The sequence below is a fragment of the Penicillium malachiteum genome (genome assembly GCF_028827825.1).
Source record: "Penicillium malachiteum strain IBT 17515 chromosome Unknown utg000001l:1.0-8184562.0:1.0-8186909.0, whole genome shotgun sequence".
In the NCBI taxonomy this organism is placed as follows: Eukaryota; Fungi; Ascomycota; class Eurotiomycetes; order Eurotiales; family Aspergillaceae; genus Penicillium; species Penicillium malachiteum.
In genome coordinates, this window is record NW_026643094.1 from 457,827 (window position 1) to 479,787 (window position 21,961).

At 47.0% G+C, this 21,961-nt stretch overlaps 6 protein-coding genes across 6 annotated transcripts; 4 read left to right on the plus strand and 2 right to left on the minus strand.

Moving 5' to 3' along the window:
- Nucleotides 1-177: 177 nt before the first annotated feature.
- Nucleotides 178-1,902, plus strand: N7483_000178 (OSBP family protein; the record flags this gene model as incomplete). The annotated part of the gene is made up of 8 exons (XM_057083616.1): nt 178-214; nt 274-339; nt 391-496; nt 582-692; nt 750-1,028; nt 1,081-1,330; nt 1,383-1,696; nt 1,752-1,902. The coding sequence occupies 8 exons, from the start codon at nt 178-180 to the stop codon at nt 1,900-1,902; spliced, it is 1,314 nt and encodes a 437-aa protein (XP_056949765.1).
- A 1,050-nt stretch (nt 1,903-2,952) lies between these two features.
- hosA (histone deacetylase HOS2) lies at nt 2,953-4,461 on the minus strand (the record flags this gene model as incomplete). Its single annotated transcript, XM_057083617.1, has 1 exon — nt 2,953-4,461. The coding sequence occupies one exon, from the start codon at nt 4,459-4,461 to the stop codon at nt 2,953-2,955; it is 1,509 nt and encodes a 502-aa protein (XP_056949766.1).
- A 3,092-nt stretch (nt 4,462-7,553) lies between these two features.
- On the minus strand, nt 7,554-7,928 carry N7483_000180 (uncharacterized protein; the record flags this gene model as incomplete). Its single annotated transcript, XM_057083618.1, has 1 exon — nt 7,554-7,928. The coding sequence occupies one exon, from the start codon at nt 7,926-7,928 to the stop codon at nt 7,554-7,556; it is 375 nt and encodes a 124-aa protein (XP_056949767.1).
- Nucleotides 7,929-10,717: 2,789 nt separating this feature from the next.
- On the plus strand, nt 10,718-11,696 carry N7483_000181 (isocitrate lyase/PEP mutase family protein; the record flags this gene model as incomplete). The annotated part of the gene is made up of 2 exons (XM_057083619.1): nt 10,718-10,852; nt 10,920-11,696. 2 exons carry the CDS (start codon nt 10,718-10,720, stop codon nt 11,694-11,696), a joined length of 912 nt encoding a protein of 303 aa, XP_056949768.1.
- A 1,823-nt stretch (nt 11,697-13,519) lies between these two features.
- Nucleotides 13,520-14,560, plus strand: aspf4 (allergen Asp F4; the record flags this gene model as incomplete). The annotated part of the gene is made up of 1 exon (XM_057083620.1): nt 13,520-14,560. One exon carries the CDS (start codon nt 13,520-13,522, stop codon nt 14,558-14,560), a length of 1,041 nt encoding a protein of 346 aa, XP_056949769.1.
- Nucleotides 14,561-16,152: 1,592 nt separating this feature from the next.
- On the plus strand, nt 16,153-20,577 carry N7483_000183 (DUF3433 domain-containing protein; the record flags this gene model as incomplete). The annotated part of the gene is made up of 3 exons (XM_057083621.1): nt 16,153-18,535; nt 18,587-19,634; nt 19,716-20,577. The coding sequence occupies 3 exons, from the start codon at nt 16,153-16,155 to the stop codon at nt 20,575-20,577; spliced, it is 4,293 nt and encodes a 1,430-aa protein (XP_056949770.1).
- Between the last annotated feature and the right edge of the window lie 1,384 nt (nt 20,578-21,961).

The following is a 21,961-nucleotide window of genomic DNA, read 5'->3' on the forward strand; positions in this document are numbered from 1 at the left end:
GTCGTATTCTTATTCCCCAAAAACTTTTTTTTCTTTCTCCTCTCACCAGGAGCTCATTCTTTTTTTTCTTTCTATGGTGAACCTCGATATTTTCGAATATCTTCTCTCCTTCGATCATATCTATTTAATGCAGTAAAATCAAAACATCATACTCTTTCTGTCCTTCCGAACACAGTCATGCCGGTCCCGCACCTCCGCCGTTCTTCCTTGGCGAGTAAGGCAATCTTTCCCACAATCTTCAACCCACACCATGCCTAACCCAATCCTAGGTAGATCGTCTGTGGACGATTCCCCCCGTGAGCGGTGATGAAGAAATCGTTGAAGCCGACCAGGGAAATGGTAATGTTGAGTCCGGAGTTCTCCGCAGAATCTCATACTGACAGCACCTAGTCTTGTCGCACATCATTTCACAGCTCCGACCAGGCGCCGACCTGAGTCGTGTCGTGCTTCCTACATTCATTCTGGAACCCAGGTCGATGTTAGAGCGAATTACCAAGTATGTATTATACCCTATATGCGAGAAGTTGAGAGGGAAAGCTTCGCGAGGATTCCCCCCATACTGACCTGTTTTTTTTTTCTAGCTTCATGGCCCATTCCGACACGCTCCTTCCTATTCCTACGTTCGATGATCCGATTGAACGATTCGTCTCTGTGGTCAAGCTTTATCTGAGTGGATGGCACATCAAGCCTCCGTATGTCGCCCATGCTGAATTGCTTTGTTGCCCCCCGTTCTGACGTCAACGATATAGAGGTGTGAAGAAACCGTTGAACCCCATTCTCGGCGAGACCTTTACCTGCTACTGGGACTATCCTGATGGAACTCGTGGATATTATGTTGCCGAACAGACCTCGCACCACCCGCCCAAGTCCAGCTACTTCTTTATGGCACCCGAGCATAACATTCGTATCGATGGAACCCTTAAGCCCCGCAGTAAATTCCTGGGCAACTCCGCAGCCAGTATGATGGAGGGTATTGCTATTCTGACACTGACGAACCATGGCAAGGACAAAGCAAAGGGCGAACGATAGTAGGTCCTGTTGGGAAGCTTTGGGATGTTGAGTGACTAACAGATCAATCAGCATTCTGACACAACCGAATATGTATGCCCGGGGAATTCTGTTCGGCAAAATGAAGTACGAGCTTGGCGACCACAGTTACGTCCGATGCCCAGAGAACAACCTGGTGGCCGACATCGAGTTTAAGACCAAGGGATATTTCTCAGGCACATATAATGCGATTGGAGGAACCATCAAGAATGAAAAGACCGGCGAGGTGCTGTATGAGCTTTCAGGCATGTGGAACGGCGAAATGATCATCAAGGATGTCCACGTAAGTTTCATGCACATTTCCCCACGCCAAGAAGAAGCTAATCAGCTAGCAGAGCCACAAGAAGGATGTCTTGTTCGACGCTACCCACGCCAAGCATTCGAAGCCTATCGCCCGTCCAATTGAGGAACAGGGAGAGCGTGAGTCACAGCGATTATGGCAGGAGACCGTCAAGGCCATCGTTAGCCGAAACCACGAAGCTGCCACAGATGAAAAGACCAAGATCGAGGATCGTCAACGAGATGAGGCCGCCAAGCGTGCTGACGAGGGTGTTGACTGGAAGCCCCGATTGTTCCGTGCTGTTCAAGGTGGTCCTGGTGGCTCTGAAGAAGGAGAGGAAGATCTGGATTGGATCATCAACGCGCAGATGTAAGTTCCCTGTCTCCCGGCTGTATACGCTTCATGATTAACTGTTTGATCACAGCGACCCTCACGACCCCGAGCTTGCCAAGAAGCAGATCCTAGCCATTGCGCCCATCATCCCAGGTCAGAAACCATCATCGCAATTCCAGATCCCGCCATATATGGCTTCAGCGCATCCCACAGCAGGCGGCTTCCCAGGACATCACAACTAATACCGCCTCCCACCCATATAGGAAACGAAACCGAGCCCGCTGCACCAGCCGTAGTGGAACGGAAAGATACTGAGACATCAGCTGTGGAGAAGTTCGTTGACGCAGAGGAAACGCAATAGAGAAACCTCGACCAAAAGATTATCAGAAGGGAATACCTTCTCGCCGCCATTCATCCTAACCAAGGCCGCCCACACTCCTTTCATAAACTCCCACCCTACCCTGCTCCTAGCAGTCCGTCAGATGATGTAGTCAACCTGCACAGACTACCCAGCTTAATCCGATTTTCTCGGCGGTCGAAGACGACGATGACGATGATAATCCCGTCCATGTCTACACCTTCTTTATATTGCCCATGATGTTCAACACAAGCGTTTCCCGGCCACGACGCCGTGCCATTGCTGGATACCCGGTTTCATCCTGGATTTGCCCCAAACAAACGAGCCCAAAAAAAAGTCCCAAGACTCAGAACTTGACAGAAATTAAAAATGAAAAAGAAAAGAAAGAACCCATTCCCCATTCCCTTCCTTCGATTTAACGGATCCCATTTGCCTGGTTTGAATGAGGGCATGAGGTACATAGTACCTGGTAATGTTTATTTGAGATGCATTGTATCGTAACGAGGAGAGGGAGATAACAAGTGAAAAGAACAAAAAAAGACTTAAGATGCAGCATTCATGGTAATGGTTCCATCTATAATGACAGGAGTGCAGGATGAAGTGATAGACTCGGAGTGATAAAGGACATCTGGAAGGGATTCTACAGCGTTCAGAGCGGATTGAGTATTCAAGTTCCAGTGGTGTTGGCATGACTTTCTCTTCGAATGTATTGATTTTGAAATGGATTATTTTCTTTTTATCTTGGTCTTCATATCAACTGTACACAGGTTCCTTTCCCCGGGATATCACAACAAGAAAAGAGAAAGAAGTAAAAGTAAACTCCTCCACCAGCCACCTTAACAAATAAACGCCTAAAACACCATTCCGAAACACCAGTTGACCGATGGACTGGGAAAAGCAAAAAGAGCAGAAGGGAATCACCTAATCATCCAAATTATGAATACAGTTCCCCCTTATACCCAGCACCCCGTTCTAACTCGCGTCGACGAACCCCACGAGGGATACCACCAGCGGAACCAGGAATAGAACCAGCATTGGCCATCATAGAAGCAGCAACAGCTGAACCATTTCCTTCCCTCTCCTCAAACTCCTCCTCCATCATAGCTGTCTGTTCTTCAATTTCCTTCTCCGTATCCTCACGTAAACCCAGAATATCTGGAGGAATAAAGCTCATTTGAACAGAAGGTGCACCCTTGAGATATCTCAACTGTTCATGCACAGCTTCAACAAGACCTTCAAGGTATTGACGAGTATTCTTATTCTCAATCGTACGTATCTGGGACAAAGCCGGGAAAAGCGAGTAATCAGGACCGAAATGATTACGGAAAGCGACAGATTCCGGGATAACAGGATCGATGATTTGATCTGCGTCTAGCAGGATGGATGTTTCGTGTGCCCAGGCGCGAGAAACATTTCGCGGTGTGTATCCTCCACCACCGACAACGAGAAGAGGTAAACCGAAAGTTTTTGTAAAAGCGACGCAGGCACCGTGGGCGCGGACGTTTAGGTTAAAGCAGCCGAGTCGGTCACAGCCTAGACTATCTGCGCCGCATTGTAGAACAATAGCACCTGGACGGTAAGTCTGCACGCAGGCGCCGATGACTTCATGGTAGAGCTGGATGTATGATTCGTCGTCGATGCCGTCATTCAATGGGACGTTAATGGAGTGGTGAGCGCCTGGGTTTAAAGGGTGGGTTGGACCTGTATCATCGAGGGCGCCGGTTCCAGGAAAGAAATTATCTTTATCGTATTTGTGAAAAGAGACTGTAAGGACGCGATCGGTAGACCAGAAAGCTTGTTCGACGCCGTCGCCGTGGTGAACGTCGATGTCGATGTACATGACGCGCGGGTGGTGGCGGAGTAGCTGTAGGATACCGAGGACGATATCATTGATGTAGCAGAAGCCGCTAGCCTCAGCCTTTTTCGCGTGATGCAAACCACCGGACCAATTGATGGCGATTTCAGATTGGTCGTTACAGAGCTTGCGGGCGGCGTCGACGGTACCTCCGGCGTACAGGGCGCAGTAGTTGTAGAGCCCGTCGAAGATGGGACAGTCGTCACCGAAGTTGAATCGCGCGACGTTTTCTGATTGTTCTGGGCGGTCCATGTCGGCGGGCATAACTTGACTGAGGAATTCGAGGTAATCCGACTCGTGAAACTCTGCCATCTCTTCGTAGGTCGCGGCTCGAGCCAGGTACAGGTCCATTGCATGATGCATGCCGTACGCTAGGACCAGCTGCTTGGTCAATGTGAGGCGCCATGGTTTCATGGGATGTGACTGGCCGAAATGGTGCGGCTCCACGGCTGGGTTGGCGTGCCATGAGACACGGTAACCTTGAGGTCGAGTGACGCGATAGAGTTGTCGTTCTTGGGAGACCTTTTGGTCGATACTTAAGGTTGTCGAGGGCGCGGCATACTCCTGGACAATGGCGGAGCGAGCCATCGGTGGGGGTGAGGGAGGAATATCTTGAAGACTGGATCTGAGAGGAGGAACTAGTCGGTTGTTGGGCGCATTTCAGGATTCAAGGTGAATTGAGGATTGAATGTCTCGGAGATTGAGATTTGACCGAGACGCACGACATCCATCACTGCCTAGGTCCGCGGGTGGATTCCAGGTTCCCGATGACTAAGAATCAAGATCTTCATAAAATTCTCTAAATCCACTTTGAATTACGGATACATATTCCACTATACGACTACACGGAGTAGACGACTTGGAAGAATCACTGGCAAAATCATACTCCAGTCTTGGTCTTAGCCTTTTCTCCATCAGAATCAAACCTAACATGTAACTAACCTCACATAAACCTAGAATAAATCAGAACAAATGAGTCAAAAATAGAGATAATTAAAGACCCCCAACCCTTAATTTCTACTATGTACTAGTATCAATTATATACATCATCACATTACCTAGGTAAGTATACTAGTAGCAGTATGGAGTATTTCAAGCACTTGAGTATTATGATGCATTCGAATGTTTGCAATTTCAAGTTTGCCTTTCTGAGATATAGAAATAGAACAATTGGTAATCAGAATCTACCAAATGCGCCCTGGATCCTCCTTATAGTCTTCGTCCTTGTCCAGGGTGGCCATCGCCTTGGATCCGCATTGATTGCTGGGGTTTGAACTCCTCTCAAGTGCTACTGGCTGCGTTGACTTGGGAAGTCCAGTGTCCAGCTTCAAGAAGCCTATGTTGTTCCCACACAGTTCTTCCCAAATGCTCAAGACCAACTTTGTCCAAAACAATATCACGATCACTTGGAGCGTGGCTGCCTGTGAAAAAGAGACGAAAACGGAATCGTCATGCTTTCCTTACTTTATTCAACCTCATTCGACGTTATTGCGTGACTGGAAAATCAAAATGAATTCGACCGGGTCATTTCAATCTTGTTCCCAAGTCGTTCCCATTTTTCAAGAATGAGAAAACGAGAACAGTGATCGATTTCGCAGGTCAGGACCATGTTCACGTTCCCCCTCTATGGGTCGAGCCAGAACTTGACATCCTTCACAAGTTTATCAGTCGTTTCAGCGAGACCAACCAATACAATCCTGGGTCGAACTGCCGGAACACCTCGGGGCCTGGTGCTCTCCCAGGTGCATGCCTGGTCTGCCTGCTTGCTGCCTTTGCCATTGGTGCATGAAATGTAATATGATTGAATCTCTCTAAGATCAGCTGCGGATTCATCGTGGTGACACTTGTTGTGAATCTGATTAATGTGTCAATGGCTCCACCTGGCTTTCCATGCGGAGGCAGGAGAGACCACTTGCATTGATCCCGATAGATGTCCGTGTAAAAGAGAACTGGGATGAAACATCGCTATACTGCTGCTCTCTGTGCTCAGAGGATGTTGCTCGTGGAAAAGGAGATTTGTAGGATTTGTAGGCCTGATGATGAACATACCTCCGTACTACTAGATCCAGCACAATTAGATGGCGTGGACCTAGCAGAGCTTTCTATGCCCTATTTAAGCTCTTTCTGGCAGAGAACAGATTTGACTTGGGAAACTAGTGAGAACTTGAGTGAGGGTGTTAGCCCTACTCATGTAGAAGCAGAAGCATTTTGATAGCGAGAAAATTTTGTGTGAGATAGGAGAATCGGATGGTAAGGAACTTGGTCGAAGATGTAAATTGGTGTGCGTCTGCTGGAGTAGAAAAGTAGAATCGAACCAGGCCACTGGAATTATGTCGATAATCAGTGTCGGGGATGTGGCGGTGCGGAAGGTCTGCAAAGTCCGTGGGTAATTCAGTAATTGCCTCTTTTGGACTTGAAGGATCGAAAGAAAGAAAGATTGAAGGCCGTCTCGTTCGATAAATATCATACAGCGCTTTCTGCAAGAAGGCGTGCTCGGTGCTCCAGAGGATATCTTAGGTCGTGATGAAGTCTTGACACCAGAGCATCATGATACTCCTCAACAAGAGCATGATTTGTCCTTGTGAAAAGATTCCAAAGGTTCCTCTCAAAACTCATAGTCTCTCGCAGTTTCCTATTGTTCGTAAATAATTAGATATTTTGACATGAAGGAACTTGAGTCCTCCGAGACACATCTATCTTCTGGTTGAGCGGTGCACATCTCATTTTGGTCTCACTTCACCTTCACTTTGCTCTCACTTTGGAGATATATTGGCAGTGGGAGTTGTGCCCAGTGTCTGCCCTGGCTTCCTTTGCTCTGTGGCTCCGACGGTCAAGCGGTGTCTTTGGGTGACGGGCTAGTGTCCTTCGTGGCAGCTTTGGCAAGGATGGCTTTGGGACACTCAGGGACACCATCCTTCGGAGCCTCAAAGTAGATTTCTTTCGCCAGGTTAGGTAGCCATCCTCAGCTGGACTTGTCACGATTTTCATAGCGTTAGGGTCGAATCCCAAGTCCCTCTCGCATTGTTTCGCGTCATTGAGGCGGATCAAGCCTCTCGCAGCAGAACTGTGAACATATCTACCTTCGAATTATTCTAGCAGAACTGGGCTTTTGTGGTGAGGTCAGATTTCTCAAAATCATAAACCACTGTGTTTCGCATCATCGCTGTATTCGTAATGAGCATCTTCAACATCATTGTTATCCAAGTTGGAGTGTTAAGGTGTGATCCAGAGAAAAGTCACATCCAGTTGAGGAAGAGAAAGAACTAAAAAGAAGAGTCGAAGCCGTAATGTATTTGAAAAAGAAAAAGACCCTTGAAGGTGGGGAAAGGAACTTAATAGCTGGTTGATCACATAAAGTGCCAGGATGTTAGAATTTCAACCCAGAGTGTTCGAAGGTGGTGTTGACCTCTTTACGATCCGGGACTTCAGCACCAGTTACTTCATCGGCAAGGACTTCATTAACCGAGACAGAGCTTCGGCCATCCTGTTCCCAGTCCATCCAGTCAACCGCGCCTCTCCGATTACCCCGGGAGTCAGGGCCCGTTGTTTTCGGAAGGAGCCGTGACGATGTCAATGGCGTTTGCGTCAAATTCCAAGTCACCGTCGCAACTTATGGCCTCTCTGAGTCGAAGGAGGCCTCTCGCAGCAAAGCTGTAAAGTATGTCCGTGTTTGACTCATCTCACTTTTCTGAGATGAAACAGCTCTCCACTCGAAAGTAACTGGAGCGTCCCGAGCCACCATACCACATGCTATCCGAAGCTCCACCCCAAAGTCCTTGGAATGAAGATGGACGGCCGTTCCATTGAGTATTTGTAGCTTGGGGAGTGTTTGGGAGAGATATTCTCACTGACTTGCACGGCGCAAGGGAGGTCGATGCTAAGGTAGTCAGCTGTAGATCCTGACATTCCATCCGAGCTTGATATCCATTAGTACTGCCCTGATCTTGTTCCTTAGCATTTTTGAGCAGGAGAAGGAGGGAACAAAGATGCACGGTTGAAACAAGTGCGGAGATCGCGGGAACAGGGGAGGTGGAGAAAGGAGATCCTGTAGTCATTATGCTATGGTATAAGAGTTAGAAAACTTAACGTCCAGAGGTTGACGTTGATGAGCTCTTCCTCATATGCCACATCACTCAACATTTGAAGCGTGGAATCACCTACTTCACCTGATCCTGCAGGCCCTCAGACCACTGCACAGTCTATAGCTCTCTACTTGGAATCGCATAGCCTGTACCCTCAAGCATCTTTAAATTCAGAGACAAAAGGGTTGACGAGTGATCTCCTCACTGGAGATCTTTCCATAGCTTCTGGAGAATGAGCGTTGGAGGTAGCATATGTACATATATGATGAAGAAACTGATAGATGATGATTAGATGTGTCACTGTGTATGGTGTGTGTAGTGGTAGGTAGTAGTAAGAGTGAGAGAGAAGCCCTGGAGGTGATATAGTATCAGGTGATCCACACCACCTGGTCTCAACAATATACTACTTGATCCATCAGCAGAGAAACCTAGCTACTCAGAAACCTGTCAGTGGATATCCTTGATGATTCAAGACACTACCATGTGACTCGAGCGTAAGGCAGCGAGCAGAAGAGCTGGCCAGAAGTCAAAGCCTCGGGCTTTGCGCGACTCAAAGTCAGCCGTGGCAGAAAAGCTTGCAGGAGGGACCATTTGATATGTTGGCTACTGCTATCACTAAGAGCTCTTATTCAACTTTACAGGTAAATCACATCTTAATACCGATAATACCTCGGACTGATTTTATTCTCATTTCAGACGCTCATGTCACCTACTTTCAAGGCAGATATCTGGTTACGACATAGTTCTTAGAGCTGCATACCGGCGGTCTCAACAATTGACACCCGTTGATGCACGGCATTATGCCCTTGTCAACCGCAACTCAGGCTAGTTTCTTTTTCCTCTTGGCTTCTAAACAGAAAGTCAGTGTCATACGCTGACAGGGCCAAGACCGATCGTTCATTCTGGCTATGCTTAACGATGCCCTTGAAATTAATCATGGAAATAACGACCATTTACTAGCACAAATACCTGTCCCAGAAGTAACAACGAGAATTCAAATCGGTCCAGGCCGCGCATAATGGCCACCTCTTCTACGCAGTCGCTGCCAAAGACCTGGTCCCAATGTCCATGTGGAAAAGGCAAAAGAACACGATGGATGTTGGAGCTTCACAAATGACCTTGTCCTACAAGCAGACTCGGGTGTTCATACACACGGTTCCCAAAAAAACACGTATTTGAAGGCTTTGGCCTCTAACATGCCCACATGTGCAGACTCTGGAACGCGGCTCCAGCTTTCGCAGCCCTGCTTGAAGATGCTTGCTCGAAGCACTTTACCATCCCACCAAGCACCGAGTTCTTCTATCTTTGAAACCATGAAAGGTCTGGTCAAGACAATGCCGGCTTCAATACAGAATTTGGAATCCGTCGACTGAATCGAAACGATATCAAAATGATCCGGATCCAACTAAAAACCCAGCATTTATGCCTATGCCGAAGTGGTGCAGCAAGAGCCATTGATGGCCCGTTCAAGTTTGGCGATTACCTGGATCTATGGATTTTCAAGTTTTACTTAGACTTTCCCAGAGAGAAATGGATGGCCCACTGACAGAACCCAGATAATATGTAGTGGAGGATATATATCTCACAAAATCGCGTGGAAGAAGAGCGTGAATCTCTCCAGGGCTCGAAGACACCGATGAATATGCAACCTGGCTGTAAATAAAGTCAATGCATGGAAACTTGAACAGAATATCACCAGACCCGCGAAAGTGCAAGGTAATCGCTACATTGGTCGCTGGTGTTGAAGTCATGCTGGCCCGTCCGTGGGTGCCGCCGAAATCAAATGCCGGATTCAGGTTGAGCACCATTTATAAGTGCACGTCAAGCTCAAAAAACTACGGATTCGTTATTCACGATATACTCCAGCGAGACGACGCGTGTTACCAGCCATGAAACTTTGTACTTTACCAACAGCGAATATATCAGCCGTCCTAGAAGTGGACTCGGAGGTTCAAGTTTGAAGAAGGACAAAGTTAGTGAATACGCTGTCATCCTCCTTCTATGCCGTGAGCCTGGATGTGACATGGAAAAGACTTCCAAGGTTGAAGATTGGGGAAACCAATCCCTGCACACAAGAAGATTGATTACTCAAGTGCTTGAGGGCTGGAGATGAGGGCTGGAGATGAGGATCCAGAAAGTCTAACGACCTGAGTACTCAGAGAAACCATGCTGGAAACAGAGACTGACTTGACTTAGCTCTGAAACATCATGATAATTCTCAACTTCAAGGTGAGATTATGTTCTTTTGAAACTGCTCGAGTATACCCCGCTCAAACAACTGCCGCGGTCGGCAAGTAGTAGGTAGCTCCTCGGCCCTGCATAATGCATTGCACACCTTCGTATCAACTCAACCAGCTCAATCCCTTTGTTTACAAATTATCACCCAGGCTACAGCCAAGAAAGTAATTAGAAGAAATTTTCAATTGCAATGTTTTTCTTTTTTTACTCCGCATAAGTTCGGCATCCGTACAAGTAAAAAGAAATGCCGAGTGGCACCGGTGACATCAGCCCGGTATCGGCCCCGGCCCGGCAGTGGAGAGCGCATCATCACCGCGCAAGAACAGTTCATAGGTGGGGAAACAAGAAAAAAAAGACTTGGAGGGGGAGGCGAGGGGATATAAAGACGGATATACCGCCCGGACAAAGCTGAATTAAGTCCTGTTCATCTGTATCTATCATTGAACTTGAATCAAGTTAGTGACTATTATATCTGCATATCCTTGTTAGATCTTGATCAGAATATCTTGATATCATCAATCATCATGACTTTGAACCAAGGCGCAACGAATTTGCGACGAGCTCTGGAGGATCCCAATGGGTTCGTTGTGGCACCTGGTGTCTATGATGGCATGTCGGCACGACTAGCTCTTGCCGCTGGGTTCGATGCGCTGTACATGGTAAGTATTAGTATCACTGTCAAGAGACCGATATGGAACAAGAGCTAATCAATCTACTGTGGTTTAGACCGGTGCAGGAACCGCCGCTTCTGTACACGGACAAGCAGATCTTGGTATCTGCACATTGAACGACATGCGCAACAACGCAGAAATGCTCTCCAACCTTTCACCAAGCACACCAGTCATCGCCGACGCAGACACCGGATACGGTGGACCGATAATGGTAGCTCGTACAACGGAACAATACGCCAGATCAGGAGTAGCGGCTTTCCACATCGAAGACCAGATACAAACGAAGCGATGCGGACATCTCTCCGGCAAGATCCTCGTCGATCGCGAAACCTACACAACCCGAATTCGAGCCGCGGTGCAGGCACGCCAACGACTGGGTAGCGATATTGTGGTGATTGCTCGCACCGACGCGCTGCAGGGACAAGGGTACGAGGAGAGTCTGGCGCGGTTACGTGCAGCACGCGACGCGGGCGCAGACGTCGGGTTCCTGGAAGGAATCTCCTCGCGTGAGATGGCATCGCAGGCAGTGCGGGACCTTGCACCATGGCCCTTGCTGTTGAATATGGTTGAGCATGGATCGACACCTTCGATTTCAGCGGCTGAGGCGCGCGAGCTTGGATTCAAGATTATCATATTTCCCTTTGCGACGATCGGCCCGGCACTCACAGCCATGCGAGACGGATTGGAGAAGCTCAAAAAGGATGGATTGCCTGGATTGGATAAGGAAATCACGCCACAGATGCTCTTCCGGGTCTGTGGACTGGATCAGAGTGTGCAGTTGGATGCAGAGGCAGGTGGAGCTGCGTTTGAGGGGGGCGTAGATTTGCGATAGACAGGAGAGTGATTCCTACTCTTTCATTTCCCTCGAGTGACGTATCATGAGCATAATTTCCCTGTTGCCTTGTCAATTGTTTCTTTTCTTGTTTATGAGGAAGGCAGTGAAGCGCTCGACCAGTTCTGTAAATAGTAACGTCTCCACCAGTACGGAGTATCAATTGACGATTTCAAATGTTTATTGATTTGATCAGGCATCCAGCCACCGCTCGTGTAGATGACAAAAATAAACATGAATTGTCCGATGTTGACCACTGAAATCGCCCGTGTTTATGCTTAGATCATCGTTTCAGAATCGGCCCAGCGCCAGTGGAACAAATCGCTGATCATAAGCCCGACCACAGAACCCCTGCAGATTTAATTTACCGAAATCTGCGGGAATTGAGCTGTCAATTGCAGCAAAGGTGAGAATTGTAAAAATTGTGAAATATGAAATCTGCTCAATCAGAGAAATGCTCAATTGTTATCCTCCGTGGGCAGCTTTAGGGTGATCATAGCCCCCATTAATCTATAATAGTCGGAGAATATCCTGCAACGGTACTCGGGACACCGAAAATCACTCAGAAGAATAAAGTTCGAAGCGGGATGAGACATTCTGGGACCGGCCAAGACGTCTGGCCAGTCTGGATTGCCAGCAAGAGCCACTGCGTCCACTGCGTCCACTGCGCCCACTGCGTCCACTGCGTCCACTGCGGCAAAATGGAGTCACCAGTGGAGGGAATACAGAAGTAGTGGAGTCGAAGAAATTCTAGGGCTTCTTTCATCCCTGACCAGAAGTACCTTACCGCGCAATATTGATTGTCCCTCGCACGAAAAGACCCAATTGCCTCCTAGCGGAGCCTGCACGCACATGGGTCTTTTTGGTGGGCGATCATTGTGGTCCAGGCGAAAGTGGATTTGAATCGAGTTACTCCGTAGAGTCCGCACTGAGTACTCCGTACTGAGTACAATTTTGACGGATTCGAATCTCAATTCACTATTAATTTGGCCTGATGCGTTGTTCTTGGGCGCGTATATTTAGTTCGGACCTGTCGTGTTGAGCTCGGATTTGTTGACATCACGCCCTATTTAGAGCCGTAAACTCGTGTGAACGTTTCATTTGATCGATAAAATCTGACGCGTAAGACCGAGTTAGTGCCCTGGTGGAGAAAGGATTGATTGGTGGCTTGAGAAGAGTGGAGTGAGTGAAAGATGCAAGATTTCCCGTTAAGGGACAAAAGGGTTCAAGCCATCAGGGTCCAAAAGGGTTCAAGGGTCTCATTTAATTAATTACCTATAATTATAGTCCTCATAGTGAATAATATAATAAAATATGGGATATAATATAGTAAAGAAACTGAAGGATAATAGAACGTGAATAATAGTGAGAATTATTGTTTTTTGAGGTAAACCTTCTCTCATTTGACCCGAATCTGGTGTAAAAAGGTGTAAAAGAGTGAAAGTATTGAGTACCTGATCTTAATTATTGATTCTCCATATTACCATCAAGTATCAAGTACTTCAAATCCCTTAATCAGGGTCTCGGCCCCTGTTCCACTGTTGCACGCACCAATCAAGGATGATTTCTGGGTGAATGGCGTTCAGGAACCACCAAATAAGATCCAATTAAATGATTGCAGTGAAATAACCCCTGATCCTCATTTTGACCTGAACTCGCCCAGCTGCCCAGAGTGAAAGGTAGTACTTGGTACACTCTTTGTGGCACATTTTCTCTCCTTCTCTTCCATCCCACACACTCTTTTTTTTTTTTGAATCGGAATCTTTTCTTTTCGAGCTTCATCGCTCAAGTCACTCCTTCTATTCCAATTCATTCTTTCAAAAATGCAGTACAAGAATTCCGTTCTTTTCTTGACAGCCCTGTCTGTGGGCTCGGCTGTCGCTCGCCTCCACGGCCATGACCGTCGCCATGCCCACGCGAAGGTTGGAGATGTTGCGCAGAACGAGGAGGCGCCGGTCGTCGCCCCGGCTGCAGAGAAGATCGCAGACCTCGAGCAGCGAGATGAGGTCTACGCCACCATCGACGGTGTTCTCGAGTCCTGGATCAACAATTGGGCTGTTGAGGTTTCCACCACTTCGACCTCGACCTCGACCTCCATCTATGTTGCCCCAACCACCACCACTGCCCCTGTGGCCGTTTTCACTTCCAACCCAGCTGTCGAATCCACCGTCACTCCCGTTCCCACCAGCTCCCCCAGTGGAGGAAACTGGTACGAGACCCCCTCCGACGGCGAGTACTCTCGCTCTGGATTCGGTGGTTCCACCGCCAGCCAGTCCACCGGATCCCTCGACTGGGATTACATCGGCAACGTCGGTAGCCCTTGGGGAAGCAACATCATCCAGATCTCCGAGGACGTCGCCAACCAGTACAAGCACGTTCTCCGCTTCGAGGGCAGCAGCTCCAGCTCTCAGACCGTCGTCTTCTGGAACACATACGGCCCCAACGGCAAGATGGACGGTTTCTGGAGTCCCAACAAGGCTCTCGAGTTTGACGTGCCGGCCAATGGCGTTGCTTATGTTGCCATCGATGACAACTCCCAGGGTGGTTGGGCTGCTGGCTCTGACTCTGTTCCTCTTTCCGGCATCGGTGAATACGCTGGTACCTGGGGTGAGTTCGACATGAGCAGTGAGAAGAACGACGGATACTCCGGCTGGGATGTTTCCTCCATCATTGCCCAGCTGGCCGGTCTAGACGTTCAGGGTATGAGAATCTGCAACCACGAGGGTGAGATGTGCTCCAGCATTGCCACTGGCCTTGCCAGTCTTGTCAATGCCTACACCAGTGCTGATCAGGGTAACCCTTCTCTGGCTGTTTCTCAAGCCGAGGGCCCAGTCCGCTTGGTTGTCAACCTCGACTGGTCTTGAGTAAATCTCAACCCCTCAACTTTGATGTCAGCGAGTCCTTTACCTTTTGATCCCCCTTTACCTTTTCCTGCGCATACGATTCCAGCAGACGAGGATATTCCCGAAATTTTTCTTTGTTGTTGGCCCTTGGCCGCTCTTCCGTGGATCCTTCCTTCTGCTTATCCAACGAAGCGCATACATATCTTCTATGATCTGCGTTTTCTTATCTTTCTCTGTACATATACCATTCAAGTCATTAGTTCTTATCGAAGATTTCCATTTCTTTTCCAATTCTGGATGCTGTGTTTTCTTTCCTTCTGTTCAATAGTCGACATACGACATGGTGACACTTGAGCTCTGCACTTTCGGCAGTCCAGTTTCAGAGTCTTACCATGCTTTCCGCATTGTGAACCACTCGATCGTGTACCTTCTTGTACCTTGTGTTAGTAGTAGTTCTGTAAGCGGTTAGATGAGGTAGAATCTCCAAATTGTCTCATTACGCAGGGGTCTTACCTTCCTGACATCTAGTACCACGCTTGACTCCTCAACAGCAAAACATTAATACCTTATTGAGTCTTGCGTGGTACAGGTGCTATGCATAGCATCATTGTCCCAGTTCTGTGCCACATTCAAGTTCCGCAGGGATCTATGCCACTGGCACCAACATGAATTTGAGTAAATCAGAATTTGGATCAAAAGGTAAGAGCAATAAGAGCACTTGAGTGAGGTTGAGAGAAATCCAGATTCCTGAGCAAAGAAGTCCAAGCCTTCTTATAATATGCAGCGGGGTTGGTATGCAGGGTCAAGAATTCATCACATTTAGTGCAGAACATTCGATCCGCCCAGACTATACTTTTGACAAGGGTCCAATATCACAGCGCTTACTCGAAACACCGAGTCATCTAGTTGCATAACTGTGTATAGTGGCTAATATTCTTAGTGACGCTAAATTCCCACTAATGCAAGTTTTTCTGCTAAGTAGGGGACTTCGGCGCTAAGTGATGGCCAGCGAGAGGCTAAGCAACGGGTAAAAGGGTCTAGGTCTACGGGACTCGGCGGGGGCATTCTCCGCAAACATTGCCTCTCGGTGTCTTTATTATTCTATGGAATTCATTCTATCAATTTATTATGAGGGTTTTGTAGTGTAGCATCAATTGATTTATCACTGTTCCTTTAATGCACACTGGTAGTATTCAATGGAGAAAGGAACCTTGGAAAAGAATGAGGTCTTAATGCGGGTAATTGATCCCACCATGCTCAAGAATGGGGCCAAATGCAAGATGGCACAGCACGTACATGATAACGGTACTAATGCTCATCCATATCTTTTCTGGGCTTCTCTGCGTCTAAATAATCATCCTCATTGGACATCTTGGGACCCTTTACAACGGGAGGGATACTAATTCGTGCCTCGACCTGTTTTTCCTGCATCAGGGTCTCATTCGCTTAAAATTAGGTCAATAAACGAAGAAGACTGGCCACTGCATATTATAAGCTAAAAGGATTTGACGCATGCTTTCTGTTTCTAATGTTATTATAATATTTCTTTTTGCCATTTACAATCCTCAATTGCGCATCGCAAGGCACCTGGAGTGCCGGTTTAATTTTTAATAATGACTACACGACAGTATAATGCATCAAAAGACCGAGATCGAGATCGGGATCTCTTAGGTCAATTTCCTCGCTCTTATTTCTCCTATCTTGTTCCATCCAGCAGGTCTGGATCGAAAAGACGAAAGAACAACTCTCCAGTCTCAAGTCTAAAAAGCTCCATCGGACCAGAGCCCACGATAAAAGAAGAAGCACCAACTGCTTGGATTCCTAGCTGGGTGCCATATACATTCACCCACATTTTTCTGGCAATTTTGAGCTTGAGTTCCCTTGCTCTCTGCTTGATTACGTTTCTATTGTGGTGGATTTCCTCGACGCACTATGGTCTGGGACCAGATAATGGCTCTTCAGCCATGTTATTTGGCTGGCGTTATAGCCCCACTATGATAGCGGTGATATACGTCCAGATGACTGCAGTGCTATTCGAAGATGTGAAACGAACTGAACCTTTTGCTCGCCTGGCGCGGCCGGAGGGATCATCTGCACCAACAAGTATTCTTAAGACACCTGGAGCTTGGTGGAACGCGCTATACGATGGATTCGCCAAAAAGAAGAACGGAAGGCGCAGCTGGGTATTGGTCTGCGCTACATTGGTCAACATCCTTGGCTTCATGGGAATTTCATCTCTCTCATCTGCCTATCTATTCTCAGATGATGTTGTTGTTCCAAAGTCAACTGATTTTCTCACGCTATCACCTGCATTCAACTCTCCATTACCTATAGATGCTGATCGAGCGACACATTTTCGAACAATTGCCAATCTTTTACAGAATGTATCCACTTCACCTTGGATCACGGATGAATATACGATCTTGCCCTTTTGGCCTTCCAGTCTTCAGGATGCCCCAATTACTTCATTACCATCAACATCTTCTCAAACATGGAGGGCAGACACAGTGATGTTCAAGTCAGAGCTGACATGCACTCCAATGTCGATCCAATCTCAAGCCAACGAGACCATCCAATATACAAAAGGCGTGGTAAAAGTACCCTCTATCTCCATCGTATGGGAGTCATCAGATGGCTGTGAATATGGTTTAGCAGCAGACACAGATTTCTTCAATATGGGAGGTGGCAGTTGGTCTGATGTCTCAACATTCTACTACGCAGAAATGGCAGTTGAAAGTGGTGTTAATACAGTATTCAGCACCAATCATACGAAACAATGCGATGGTAAAGAGATCATAATCGTGACCGATTCGTGGGAATCTGCGGACGCGAAGTATGGAGCTCAGCTGTGCGATACAAGCTATTACATGGCCAATGTCACAACTACTATCGCGCTCACTGGGGATGACCCTGTAATATCCTTCAACGAAACTGAGTTTGAGAAAAACAAAGTTACTATCCCAGATATTCTGCTCAACACCACTGAATTTCGATCAATGATGCTTGACTCGGATTGGCCAACTTATATGATCTCCATACTATGGTCGCAGACAGCAATGATGGGTGGGCCAACCATTTTATTAGGCGCTCTCTATGACTACAACATGACAGCCTTGGTCAATGATCCAGATTGGGTTTCTTCCGCCGCAAAAGCACAACAGAGATATTTTGGAGAGGTGCTTCAGGCCGCTCTGACTCAACAAGGCGCGTCCCAAAAGATCACTATGGAAGGTGTGGTTCGCGATGTGAAATCTAGAGTTGTGGTTCAGCCGGGTGCTGCCATTGCATTAGGAATCCTCTTTGCCATCTCGTTCTTCCTTGTACTTTTTGTCTGGTGGTCTACACAGCTACAACGTAGACCTCTCAATCTAAACAGAGACCCAGCCACCACAATTGGAACGGCTTGTCTCATATCTGATAACCCACTCGTCAGATCAGCATTTCAATCATTCAAACAGCCCTCCCAGAAAGACATGGATGAAGCCCTTGGCGACGAATGGTTCTGCACCGATTCATATGGACTTTGCCGACTCCATACTGACAATCCAATCGAACACAACACGAGGATGTCTGAGAATGGTACTCCCATGCTCCTCCGTCTTCCAGCCATACTAGGTCTGATCACAATTCTTGCTGTCGTCATTTCCGGCATCATTGTGCTGTACCATTTTGCAGAAGGTGCTGGGCTATACGAGAAGGCATTTGTATACCAGGTTCAAGTGTCTCTATTCAACAGTGGTGTTTCATCTGTTGCTCCATTCTCAATGATTCCAACTCTCATAGCTACTGGAATTGGTCTATGGTGGGGTGCTATCGATGACAATTTTCGACGTCTCACACCATTTCTAGAAATGTCGAGGGAAAATCCACAACTGTCTCGTGGGGCTGCATTATCATACCAATCTTCCTTCTGGCTCTGGGCTTGTATGAAAGCAGCATTTAACAAGCATTGGCTACTTTCAATTCTCACTTTTGGAAGTTCGCTTTCTCCAATATGTATGTTCCTCCAATAAGAGTCTTTTTCTATTCCCCAACTTACTCGGTTAGTCACAACTTCCATGTCGGCTCTCTTCGATCGCAGCCCTGGAGATGTGACAAAATCAATTACCTTCAATAAAACACTGGAGATTCGGGATATCCCTCTTGTGTTTAGTACCTCGCAATCCCTCTACCCCGGAAGCTCAGACGACTACGCAGGTGCCATCCTTGCCGAATTATACACGAATCTCTCATCTCACTGGATGTACACAGCTGCTATCCAGTTAACGCTAAACGGTTCCGAGCCTTCCTGGAGCAAGGATGGGTGGAGTTTTGTACCAGTTGAGCTGAACGATCTCGATCGGGTCGATCTACCAAATAATCTCGACGAATCCGACCAGACACTTGATGGACCAACATCCAACATCTCATTTACAACACCAGCAATCCGAGGCCGCATCGAATGCTCCGAATACCCAGCTACCACTTTAACCAATCTCTCAATCTGGCTCACACCCACAGCTCTAACCAACCACACAATCTGGAACGCAAGCACAATCCCGCACAATCTCGAAGGCGGATATCAACTCGGCGCGGTATACAGTGAACTCCCCAGCGCAGTTCTCCCAATCACATCCTCTGAGAATATAACCACCTGTCCAAACTGCACAACTATCTTCGTCAATCCCGCTGAAATAATCTGCTGCGGTAACGGAAGCAGTAGTTCATGGGATCCCAGCATAGCAGTCGGATACTGGTCCCCAAACACCGACCCAGCAACATGGACAGTACGCAATTGGCAACGGAATTTCACCGCAAAGTGGTTTCACGGAAATGCAGTAACGGGAATCAAGCGAAACGAAAATGAGAATGGATACTACGATGCCGATCTGCTTTTTCCCAAGGTGCCGTCTGTCACAATGATGAATTGTAGACCGCTGATCGAAGCTGCTGAAGCATCTATCACCGTGAACCCAGATAATGGGGAGATCCAAAGCTACAATATCACGAGCACGCCATCCGAGCTGACAGAGGCATTTTCGGATAACTTCTTACCGCATAACCAGACGAGCTTTAGTCAGGAGACTGGTATTGTATACTACAATGTAACATTGAGGTAAGCATCCAGGATGATTCCCATTTCAGAATTTGCAAAACGAAGGGAAAAAGATACCAGCTACTAACATTCGAATTATAGCTACGGCCGACTCTTCATGGCATCAATGTTAACAGCGGCGGACACACTGCACCTCGGCGGAGCCTCACACGTAGGCGGATACAGCACAGAAGATCTGGATGACAACACCTACAACATCCGGGACACCATAAACGGACTAAACATGGACTTCATGAGCTATTCCATGTACATGCAAGCGAACAAAGATCCCACCGCTCTTCTCAACCCAACAAGATTTACAACTCTAGCCGAGAAAACGTTCTCAACTTTTTTCCAGCATTTCGCTAGTAATGACGTTTCTCTTCTTACAGGTGGATGGACATACCAGGAAATCAACGCCAGTTTACCTACTACACTTGGACCAGCACTGGTACTTGGGGAAGATGGGTTACCTAGTGATAAGGTGACAAGTTACCAGGATACTATGCATCCGATCTCTCATACAAACCGAACAGTCTCCGCAGAGATATCTCAACGCGTCGAGCTACTACAGATGAATACTGTTGCTGTTTGGTTAAGTGTTAGTATAATGATCTGGTTAATTTTCACAACGATCATCGTCGCAATACTTCAACGACGGTATTTTGGAAGTTTAGTTCGGAACGTAGAATGTCTCGGTGACATTCTAGTTCTTATTGCAGGAAGTGCAAATTTCCTACAAGTGGTGCGAGAGATTGAGTCAGGGAAATTGGTTGAGGGTGCATATGAGAATCTAAGGACAAGGTTGGGGTGGTTTGTTGATGAGGATGGAGGATTAAGGTGGGGAATTGAGATGGAGGAGAGGTATAGAGATGGGCCTGGAGTACATTGGGTTTCTGAGCCTGAGTATTTGAAGGAAAAGGGGGGAGTTTGGAATATAAGGGATGGAGAGGAGAATTTATAGAGGTTTTCATCCGAATATTTGGATATTTGGGTTCCGGATTTTCGTATTGGGATGAGATGAGTTCTTCAAATTGGTTCTTAAACAAGAAATCGAAGAATCCAGGATTGAAGTATTCTATTTTCTTCTCGGTGCTCAAATGTTTGCTTTGACCGGCGAATTAGCAGTAGCACTTGAGTATGGTCTCGCTGCATGGAGACCTGATTCCCGAGGTTGGGGACAAAACAATAACTAGTGCAATTTTCAAGTTAAACTTGAACTTCGGCCCATGTATAGGTCCCAATGTAGCTTTGAAGCCCAATTGAGCCACAATTGCGTCAGAAACTGCAACTAAAAAGAGGATATTTGAATCCATTGATTCCGAGGAAAGTTTGGAGGAAATCTTGAACTGATTAAATTTGTTCATTCAAATTGTGATTGAGTTAGATATTAGCTAAACCATCGGACATCCAATCCTTAAAAAAAACAGATATTCATTCCAGAATACAATTCGCTCATTGAAGAAGACCCAGAACCCATTACCCACGCTATGCATCGCAGCCAAAGTAAAATAAATCAGAAAAGGACAGGTCAGAGGACCGTTGAGGCCCTCCAGCATATATCCTGCAGCAAGTGCTGCTAGGAGTGTGTACAGTAAGTAATATGACACGTGTCAATCTCTCTGTGGTACACAGACCGATGCAGAGAAGAAAGACAAGAAAGGAAGGAGATGACGGAGAAGGTAGAAGGGATAAGGTGAAAGGGGAGATGAAAGAGGAGAGGGGGGAAGTATAAGAACAAAGATGACGAACCAGGCATCATCACAAGACAAGATCAGCTCAAAGGAGTGTCAGCGAGTCAGGAATAGGTCCAAAAGGGAAGCGAAAAAGGAAACCAATAAATCCCAAAAACACCGATCGAGAAACTCCGCAAATGATGATACAAGGGTGCACTAGACCGAGTAGAAGCAGGGGGATCAAGTGGATCCCTCCCCCAGTGCCCAAAACACACCCCAGAAAATTGGGGAAAATAAAAATCTGGGGCAGAAAAAAAGGGGGGAAGGAGAACCGAAAGAAAACAGAAGGAAAAAACAAGAGGAAAAAGCAAATAATTCCCCAGCGGCGAGTAATGGACGATTGGTTCAACAAACCAAAAAGGTAAAAGGAGACTAGATCCAAATTGGATCCATATGGCGGTGACGAGGCAATCATCCCTGGAATGGAGAAAGTCCCCAGAATAGGGGGGGATAAAGGCCCCAAAAAAAACGATAGCGGGAATAGAAAATCCCAAAATCGCAAAAAAGAGATTCAATTCAAAGAACCAGATTGTATCTCAAGATACTTCAAAGTAAGTATCTCCTGGTCCAGAACAACCAAAGAGTTCTGATCACGTCGATCACCGCCTCACT